At 34.3% G+C, this 10,835-nt stretch overlaps 1 protein-coding gene across 3 annotated transcripts; it reads right to left on the reverse strand.

Moving 5' to 3' along the window:
* Window positions 1-2,831: 2,831 nt before the first annotated feature.
* On the reverse strand, window positions 2,832-9,197 carry LOC104095434 (uncharacterized). Of its 3 annotated transcripts, none has more exons than XM_009601575.4 (7): window positions 8,788-9,197; window positions 5,320-5,668; window positions 4,884-5,131; window positions 3,767-3,976; window positions 3,570-3,662; window positions 3,388-3,486; window positions 2,832-3,312 (listed from the first exon to the last, which is right to left on the reverse strand). In XM_009601575.4, exons 1-7 carry the CDS (start codon window positions 8,878-8,880, stop codon window positions 2,995-2,997), a joined length of 1,410 nt encoding a protein of 469 aa, XP_009599870.1. In that variant the 5' UTR covers window positions 8,881-9,197; the 3' UTR covers window positions 2,832-2,994. The 3 variants fall into 3 exon arrangements, with proteins under 3 accessions (XP_009599870.1, XP_009599869.1, XP_009599871.1); XM_009601574.4 differs by having other exon boundaries at window positions 4,884-5,137; XM_009601576.4 differs by lacking the exon at window positions 8,788-9,197 and adding an exon at window positions 7,638-7,792 and having other exon boundaries at window positions 4,884-5,137.
* Between the last annotated feature and the right edge of the window lie 1,638 nt (window positions 9,198-10,835).

Below are 10,835 nucleotides of genomic sequence, written 5' to 3' on the forward strand. Positions count from 1 at the left end.
TCAGAGGCTACTTCCGCCTGCAGGTCTAAATTTGAACTGCGTTCAAACTTCAGATTCTGAGGCAACTAAACTTTAAGAACTTTAAATAGCGATCTAAAAATGGCTATTTTTACACTTGTCCCTCGGTATGGTCACGTTATAAATAGTAAGTAAAACCAAGACGCTATCAATAGCTTGGTCACATTGCATCAGATCAATTAAAGATGTATCTAGGCACCAATGAAGAAATACTAATCAATTTGATTCCATAGTATCAACAAGAAAATTCATTCTTACTACTATCTGTTAAGAAATTATAAGAATATTCCCGCTATGTATGACTATTGAAATCCTTAACATCCTCGGAAAAGAGGGGGAACTTTTTTTTGGACAGTTAGAATAGATGTTTGCTATAAGCCTAACATAATGAAAGATAAGTTGTCCCCAAATCAGAGATCTAAGCACCAAAAAGATCCAGGGGAGTCGAACCTCTTTATATCGTAAATTTATAACCTAGTAGTTGCTAAATAGTAGAAAGAGTTGCAAGCAGTGGTAATTAAACATCCCACTGTATCTAAGGAATATTAAAGCAAAGAAAAGAAGATAATGCACATGCCATTCACCAATTTAACATAGAGAAAATCACTCACTGCTCATCAAATATACAGTCCACAGGGGAGAGCAGTACAAAAAAATTGCTCATCACCACATACAGCAGACAAAAAGAACTGCTCAATGCCTCAATTGCTCATCCTTCACTTCACTTGCCAATTGCCAAACCTAACTCCATACAATTATTTAATAGATTCAATAAAATTTTCAAATGTAATTCGCCTCTTAGTTTTGTAACTTGGATAGAAGTTGCGGCGTGAATAGAATTTGAAGGGAAGCAGGGAACCCAATAGTGACTTACAAGAGAAAACCAAAGCAGAAAGAGACTATTGAAGAGGTGACTGTGATTTTACAGGATTGAGATTTGAGCACTACTTGAGATGAATTGAGACTTGCTGGTACATAAGGAAGGAAACTGAAGCTGTCTGCATTAGAGCTGATTGAAGATATTACAAATGTTGAAGTGCCGATAATATTTTGCAGAAACTACTTGCAATTCTAAAATATAAGGCGTGTCACCTTTTTTTCAGTGCGCCTATGTGCCTTTCCTCTTTAAACGTTGAGTATGGAATGTAACTTGTAAGTGTACATTTAAATCTAAAGATTCAAATATGATATGTAAATAACCAGTGAAATGAAAGAAATCAAAATTGAGTTAAAAATTACAGTGTTTCAAGAAGAAACTTCATTAAAAAGATATTGAAGTTGCAACTTGGTAGTTGCAATTTCATCTTGTACCACTTAGGTGCAAGGTTTCAATCCCACAAAAAGTCAACTGGACAGAGTTACCAGTACAAGTACTGGTGGGAGATAACAGGGTACCTCGATGAATTAGTCGAGGTGCGCGGTCATTGATCCAAATACCACGGTTATTAAAAAAAAAGTTAATTTATTACGAAATATATCATAGGTCTTTTACACTTTTACCTTTTCCCCACATTATGCACGAACCACCATCAATCTCTCCATTTAGAACTTTACTTCTGTATGAAGAGTTGTCTTCCCTTTTTGTTTAACTTTAGTTATTTTTAATATTTGTGATAATTAAATTAGTTAATTCCTTATCTTTGTTCATAAAGTACGTACTTATAACCACTTGTAATACCCTATGTCCCTATCTAGCTGTGGGCTGGACTACACTTGTAAATTGTGAAGTGTTGACAAGAAGGGCCCAAGATCTCAAAAATAAAGAAAGAAATCAAGTAGACCTTAATAACAATTATTTAGGTAAGAGAAGAAGAATATAGGAAAAGAAAAAGAAATAAAAAAAAGTACAGCAGTAGGTTAATTACTGACATTTATCCTACTCATATGGATAGAAGTATATAAACATGTAAGACTAAGTGTGAATCCCCCTTTTCAACTGATAGGTTCAAGTTTCACTTTGTTTGGTGTTGAACCATATACTCAAAACTTAAATAAATAAAAACAACTAAATGGACCAACTCGAACAGTTCTGAGCAGCAGCTGAAAGCCCTTAAGCAGAAGTTTACTCAACTCATGATTCGGTGATAATCCAGAACTTTAGTTTAGTTTGCTCTTGTGCTTCGTTTCTACTGGGTAGTTGCAAAAGTTTCAAGATATGTCCAGATATGTCCAACCCCTTGTACATGAATATGAAGAGTTTGGAGAGATCCAAAATCCTCATCCAAAACTAAGATGCGATCAGTCTAATTGGAGAATTCCTCAATAACCATTCTAAACCCAAATACATTTTCTTTCCTGACACAAGATTACTAGCATAGACCTTTGGTAGGATACAGTAGATGACAGCTCCAATAATTGCCACGGATGGATCCATGGATATGGCTAGATACTGCTGGATATTCAGAATTTGATCAAGCAAACTGCCTAGTTTTAACCGCTTTCCAGTTCTTTAGCAATACGTTCTTTTTCTGTTGGTTCACCCTCTTGTCTTCTTCCCATGTGGTGTTCTCAATTCTGTATTTTTACATCCTAACTTACTAAGGTTTTTAAGACAAATATGCCTTCATATTCACAGTTGATAAAACCAAATAATTCCGACGACCTACATGACAAGTTTATGTCTTTCATTAGATTTAGTTTACAAACTAAAATATTTACACTATTATATCACAAAAAAGTCAGTGGTAGTCTAGTAGATAAGTGTACTACACTTCTTGAAGAAACAAATAACGTCAGTCACTTCTAGTTGATTCTCAAGTCTTAACTGCATAAGGTCTCCACAATCACTGATAAAACATCAACTATGTCAAATATAACACTAAAAAAGTTTATAAAATTAAGCAAATGTATAATTGAATAAGACATTTCAGGCAGGAATGGTATACACATTTTTTGAAGCCAGGGAGTATGCGTCATACTTCAAAAGGAGGAAATGATAAAGTTGTTACTAACTTGGTATGTTCATCAAACAAATTATCATTCTCCTGAAATAAGTAATGTCGGAGGCTGGACATTGGAGTGTTGAGCTAATAGCAATTCTTTTAGCTGCTTCAGTTCTTTCACATCATTTTCTATGGTAGACAAGCGATCTTTCAAAGATTGGTTTTCCTCTCGAGTTGAACATAGCTCAGACCGTAATTCAGCCTTTGAGGAAGTGCGCCCTTTCAAGTCTTTCGCCTTTACTCCACCCCCAAATCCAAATACATGGCTGCGAATTTGAGGTCCAAAGCATTTTTCTACAATCTCTATACTAGGAAGAAATGGTTCGGACTGCACCAATTCTTGGATTTGAGCCTACAAAATATATTGAGAGATTTCTGTCAGAACCCATAATAACTAAAAGTAACATGTCCAATTAACAACACGCACATGTTTTTCGATTGTTTCAGAATCAACAAGCGTGTTATTCTTCTTGCGAGTCTCAAAGAAAATAGTTGCCAAATCTGGTGGTTTGCCATCTTTTCCGCCCTTTACATCAAAGTAAACATGTCAAATAACGCCTCACCAATATTTTTTTTAAAAGAAAAATAACTGAGATCTTATGGTGATACCTTTTGATAAATAATCTCTCTAATTGGCTTGCTACCAATATGATGAGGCATCTTCAACTTAGCTCTATTTGATGCGTTCCTATTGCTTCTCGCCTAGCATAACAACATTTAGTTTATATGTCATAAATAAATTCTTGATTAAAAGATAATAGGAGCAGTATGTCAATGAAATTGCATAACTAGGTCTTATGTCAAACCTGAAAATTTTCCGTAGAAAAATGTTTTGTTACCAACCACTCCCATTGTTTCTTGTCTATCCCCTTTGGCATATTCTTAAGAGCCTCTTGGACTGGCTTACCCTTCACATACTTTGCATGCAATTGTCCTCTCCATTTGTTCCATAGTTCTTTCATCCATCCCAAGATATGATTGCGATGAATATCCATGTCATCACTCTCAAATTTATCCTACAATAAATCAAACACAGGTTGAACTCCAAATGCGATGAAATTAGAGTTGGTGTTTGTCCTTTTCTTTCTTTAATCCTAGATCTTTAATACACTCTTCTGGGAAAACTTTTCTGCTTTTAAAATTACTTAAGAAGAAGTTCTTTACAGAAGTTCCTTGTTAACCAATGAGGTAAAAGTATTTTTGTCTGGAAAAGTACAGAGTATGTGGAAGGCCCTTTGGAGCAAAAGGAATTAGTAATTCAATGACATGACAAAAAGAAGACATTAGTAATTCTGAAATAACTTACGAAATATCTACAAAATTAAAGGACCAAAGATGCACTAATTTTAAATACTTCAATTTAGGAAATGATAATAGGAATAAACCCACACATCTGAGTGAAGCTTCCTCAGATAAGAGACCATAGTGCTACTCAAAGAAGCCACTTGATCCATCACTCCATCCTTCTAATTACTTTCTCTCCTCTTGCTATTTTTTTCTTTCTGGCTACTTCAATCATGCTCTCCTTCTCTTGCAAAAATTAGAAATTCCAGTAACTTTTCCCGTGCATTTATTTTTCCTTATCGTTTCCCCTTTTCAGTTTTAAAAGAGCTTTGTGCCACTTAATAAAAAAGAATCTTTTTGTTTTCTATGCACAACTACAAAGCCCAGACTACAGCAAATCAAAAGCAGATATATGCTTTCTTAACACTAATTAGAATAAATAAAAATCACTAGCAAAACCTCTATTTGCAACCAAAAAAAAAAAAAAAGAGAAACCTTTTCAGGGTTAAGGATCTAATTAGGAGCTACAGGCTTTAGTAGAGCAAGTTAAGGCCACATTATAAATCCCAAGTAATAAATGAAAACGTATTTTCTAGATGAACTTTAGCAAATAGCCCATTGGCAAATTGGATACATTACCTTAACAGCTGCCCACATGTGATTTAACTGTTCTTCCTTAATGTCATGCCACGATGATACTCCCAACGGACACAAATTACGGTCACGAACTAATTTTCCCAAGTTCCTTGAAAACAGATTGCTATTTTTTCCAACCGTTCGATTGTTGTAAAATGTTACTTTCAGCTTCTGTCCAAATTCAAGTGACGCAACTTCTTTGCACTTGTTCCTTCCTCGAACTTTTTTTACCTTTTCAGTATTACATGAACCTACATCTGCATACTTTAGAAATGTCTGAACATATCGTACAAATAAATAAATTTATGGTCATATAATAGCCAAACTTCATACTTGAAATCATTTAGTAAAACTTTAGCATTAAAATTCAATTCTGCAAATTAATAACACAGTAAATTTGAAAATCATACTTGTTTCAACTGTTTGATGTATTGCATACCTTGATCAGTAGATGAAGGCAATGGAATATCAATTTGCATATGCTCTTTCTCAAGTAGACGGCGGCAATGGGCTATCAGTTCACAGTCCGACTGTGGCTCGCCTAAAATTTCACCATGGTGATACCAAAAAGTATAATTTTGAATTATTCCATATACTTTCAAATGTGACTCGACTGTCTCACGTGTTCCTGAAGTTGTGTTACAACATTTGACACATGGACATCGTACGTCATACAGTTCCCCTGTTCTTCTAAAAGCATAATCCAAAAATTTTTGCACCCCGATTGAGTAGGCTTTATCAAGTCGATTATCAACAAGTTGCATCCATTCCTTACTAGGTGCCATAACCTTGAAGGATACATTAAAATGTGAGTAGAAAAAAAATGTAGGATAACAAAAGTACTACGTTGCACATAACTTTTTATGAAATCTCAAAAACACGTAAAATTATTCAAAAGATATATAAAATTCATATTCTTGAGTTTAAGACCTAAGATGCATGTAACTTTTTATGCAATCTCAAAAAGACATATAATTATTCAAAAGGTATATATAGTTCAGAATCTTGAGTTTTAGTACAAAGGTTCCCAGTGTCAATAAGGTCAGTTTTCTTTCTTGTACAGAGTGATTCACTTACTGTGAACATCCTTTCGAAAAGATAGAAAGGAAAGGGGGAAAACATCGAAATCTCTTTCTTCTCACCATTTTTTGTGGGCTTTATGCGTACTCACTGATGAAGAAATATTTGTAGAAATTAAAAACACTGACGCTTCCTTCAAGTTTTTTGGAGTCCATTCAAGTTATGATGGTATTTTTATTGATAGAGAAGCAACAAGGACTTAACAAATGAAAAAACTAAACGACTCTTCATTCATAAACATCCGTTCGCGTGAAATAGTGTAAAAAATTGAAATTGATTTGTTAGGTAACTTGTAAACTATTATTTTCCTTCCATAAATTTAAAAGTGAGTAGCTTATGAGCATCTCATTATGAGGATTGCACAACGTGTCTCCTGGTCTATATTTCAGGCTTGATAAAGTCACTATTAGAAGATATCCCGGTTAAAGAGATTTCTTCCACATATTTCAATATAGTTAGACACGTTAAGTGAAGCAGATCTGCCATATAGATTACTCCATTTTCCTTACATGAATAAATAATCCAATAAAAAACTATCCATTTTCTCTTCTTTTTTTATAATGATGGTGTGTGGACCAGCTTGTGCGTACCTCTACTATTCACCCAGTACTTGTTAACTTCCACCTGCTACAGGCAGAGGAGGAGCCAGAATTCGAAGCTTACGGGTTCGGGATTGTAATTATTTTAAGTTACTGGATTCTAAATTAATAATTTACACATATTCAATAGATTTTTTAAGACAAATATAGGATTTGAATCAAATTTACTGGTTCGGCCGAACCCGTAACTTAGACATTGGCTCCGTCCCTGAGCACAATTACTTTTTTTGCTTTCTGTTGTGACATTTTACTTTACAAGAACAAATTCCAACCCTTAGATAAGGGAACAGAACATGAAAAAATCATAAGAAATAAAGACATATGGTGTGTGGACCAGCTTGTGCGTACCTCTACTATTCACCCGGTACTTGTTAACTTCCACCTGGTACAGGCAGAGGAGGAGCCAGAATTCGAAGCTTAAGGGTTCGGGATTGTAATTATTTTAAGTTACTGGATTCTAAATTAATAATTTACACATATTCAATAGATTTTTTAAGACAAATATAAGATTTGAATCAAATTTACTGGTTCGGCCGAACCCGTAACTTAGGCATTGGCTCCGTCCCTGAGCACAGTTACTTTTTTTGCTTTCTGCTGTGACATTTTACTTTACAAGAACAAATTCCAACCCTTAGATAAGGGAACAGAACATGAAAAAATCATAAGAAATAAGGTTTTAGGGTTCACCTACAAGACTCATACTGTATAAAATACATATATCACTGTAGCAAGCAATTTCACTCTGGAATTTACTGGACCAGTCTATTGCTTGAAGATTAGAGTAACACGCTTATCTTTAGTCAATAACTCAGACTATTTGGCTGGCACTTCGGACTCAGATTTACGATTTTGAGCATTCCGCAGTGCAAATGGTAAAGCTAAAAAATTCTTAACCCAGTAAAATTTATCAGATGCGTTGTAGGAACCTGCCTACTGAAAGAGTGGAAGAGTAGCAAAATTATAAGATGTTTTGTAGAAAACACACCTTCGATTCCCAGAAACATATTTTAATTCAGCATTTAGAGAAATATGGAAGAGTGAATTATTAGATTGAAAGATTAGGGTTTAGGGATTTTACCTGCCTGGGCCCTCCAGAGAGATGAGCGGGAATTTGAGGGAAAAAACGGAGAGTTTTCTCTTTTTCCAAAAAAAGAGTAAAGTAATTTCTCTCTGGCGCTCAATTCATTATGTTAGGGACCAGATATTGAATTTAGGGACCAGAATTTTAATCAATTGCAAAATATTGATAACAATTAATCCTGTTTCTTGTAACTGAGCTGCCCCATGTCCGGATCGGTCCGGTCCAGTGAAGAGGACTGAAACAACCCATAATGGACCGGTTGGGGTTGAACTGGGCCGACCAAGGCATTAGGCCTGGTAGGGAGAAATTCAAAAATAGCCAGATTTACAAGTGGTAATTGAAAAATAACCATAGTTTCAAAAGTAATCAAAATTTAGCCATTTTTCATGTAAAGATAAATCTGAACAAAAATACTGTTCAAAATTCGAAAAATATTCCAGCATAATATACTGGAGTTCCAGTATAATATATCGGTCCAACATAATATGCTAGAAATTCATACATAGGTACTTCAATCTCCAGTATATTATGTTGGAACTTTCCGCATGTTGGAATTCCAGCATAATATGATGGAAGTTCATACACAAGTGCACTAATCTCCAGTATATTATGCTGCATCAATCTCCGTATTGCAATAAAATAGTGGTTATTTTTCAATAATTTTGCAAACGCTGGCTATTTTTTAATTAACAGTCATAAAACTGACTAGCTCGTGCTATTTTTACGGCCTGGTAGACCAGCCAGGTGCTAACCAAGGTCTCGGTCCACCAGGGTACCGGCCAGGGCCAGGTCAGTAGCTAAATTTCTTATATTTGAACCTGAAGAAGCGAGCCTCTATCAGAGAAAGCTTATTTTTAGCCTAATATAATATTAGTAAATTAGTCTAATCTAATTCAAAGTTTTAAATCATGAGTCGATAATAAATTAGCAATAGAAAATAAAGCTAGTTGTAAATGGTTGAAGCTTTAAAAGGGCCATAATTTGCGATCGTTTGTCCAAATTATATATATAATTTTTTTTGATTTCATGTATTTTTTCGAGATCTACTCCTTTTGCTTACTGTATAACATTTCATGACAGTAAACTAATCAAGCATAAAAGTTTTGAACTAGGTCGACCAAATAAGATCTCCAGAAAACTTGTTTACCTGGGATCTTGGAATAGCGCTGAGGTCCAAAATTGCCACCATTGCATATACTGTTGTTATGAAGACATTATCCCACTTTGAAATTGAACCCATATAGTTTCAAATTTCTGGAGCAGTACCTTATCAGCGTTCTCACATTTGTGTCCTATAAGGAGGATATGAAAATGGATAGTTTAATTTAAGTAAAAGGAGGATGAAAATGTCACGATCCAAACCTATGGCATTGTCCGTTTTGGCCCAACAGACCTCAAAGATTAATTGTCTCTTAGGCTACGCTGTTATCGAGTCCAAAAGCGTAGCATATTATGTGAACTTGTGTTGTGTCGGAGAAAAATTTTCACTTTTCTTTTCCATTCCGATGTGTCATTCGTCGAATGTGACATGTGTATCCCTTTTTCAGGTTAACCTGCTAGTCTAGTAGAAGTTTTACTTGATCCATCATCATTCGTCCGCCCTCAGTCATGGGCGTCACAGAAAATATCTAAGAAACCATGTTGGTTAGAGGGTTCCGGAGGAGACACGAACCCAAAAGCAAAAAAGCATTATCGAACTAATTCAGAAAAAAGAACTGAGAAAGACACAGATTGAATAATACAACTCTCTCAGGTATACTTGGGTCCTTAAAACTCCTTATCAGAAATCCACATGGTATGTGGAGCCAAAATAAAGGGACATTGGGTGCAGAGGTTGATTGTTAAGCACTTTATGAAAACAGGTGGGACCTCTATATCTATATAAAGTCAGTGTATTGCAATAGATTCAGCTATCTCTATCTATGTATATAGTGGTTACGTTGAGACAATTATTATAAGAATATTTAGCAATTCTTTTGTGCTGCATCTGCAACACACCCAGCATCTCATTGCCATATTATTAGTTGTTTCTCACCCCCTAGAGATGCGAAAATAATATATACAATATAATAAAACAAGCACTCTACCGTTTTATTTTACGTGAACTTGTTTGATTAAGCACAAATTATAAAAAAGAATAATAGACTTTTGAATTTTGTCGTTTTAAATATATCATACTATTTGCGTGACTAAAAAGTCATGTTGTTAAGAATAAAATAATGAGTTTAAAATTAATTTATTTTTAAATATAAAATAATATCAATATTCTTAGGTCGGACAAGTTTTATATATATATGACTGATAAAACGTTGGTGCATGCCCTTTCAGCTTCCATTTCAGTCTTGCCGCTTTTGCATGTCCCTAGTGTAAAGATTATATAGCTCATTTCTTTATTTTGATCGAAGAGGTCAATCTTTAGTCTATGTGATCTTATGCAGTGAATATTAAATGTCGAAATTGTTCAACAGAGATTACTTATTCTAACGGCATTTTTATCTTTAGTTACTCTTATCAAGTTATCCATATATTACTGATTAGTATATTTTATTTCATATTTTATCTCGCATAAAATATTTACAAACTTCTGCATAATTTAAGCAAGTATTAATGCAGAATTTAAACGATGTACTATTTAGTTATGAAATGTTTATTTTCTCTTGCACAACTAACCAAACATTATACAACTTATAATTAGATGAAATTTTATGTTGGGATTATTTTTGGTAATAGGTAAACCAAACGACCGTTTAAGGATTAACCCTTTTTGTTGCAGTTGTTTTTATTACCAAGGTATCTATGCTAATGGATTATAAGGGTTAGGTTTGCCGACAACTTATACGAGATTAAAATGTGTCTGGATTGCAATATAGGATTAAAATTATCAATTTATTTAGTGCATAAGCATTTCTCGATAGATGTTCAGTTTATTATGTTACAAATAAGATATATACGTATAATCTAAAATATGTGTTTGATTTTAAATTTAATACGACTAAGTTTCAACTTCTAGGTTCTTAAAATGCAATTTACAATCTAGTCAGAAGGCCGCCTCACTGTTGCACCCCTTTTCTCTTTCTCTTTTTGGAAACCCCATTATGGCCCCTATAGTGGATTTTTGATCAAATGAACTTTACACTAAACTAGAAAAAGTGGATTGAACACTTCTATAGGATTGTCTATATATAAAACTGAGTC

Source organism: Nicotiana tomentosiformis, chromosome 5 (genome assembly GCF_000390325.3).
Source record: "Nicotiana tomentosiformis chromosome 5, ASM39032v3, whole genome shotgun sequence".
Taxonomy (NCBI): domain Eukaryota; kingdom Viridiplantae; phylum Streptophyta; class Magnoliopsida; order Solanales; family Solanaceae; genus Nicotiana; species Nicotiana tomentosiformis.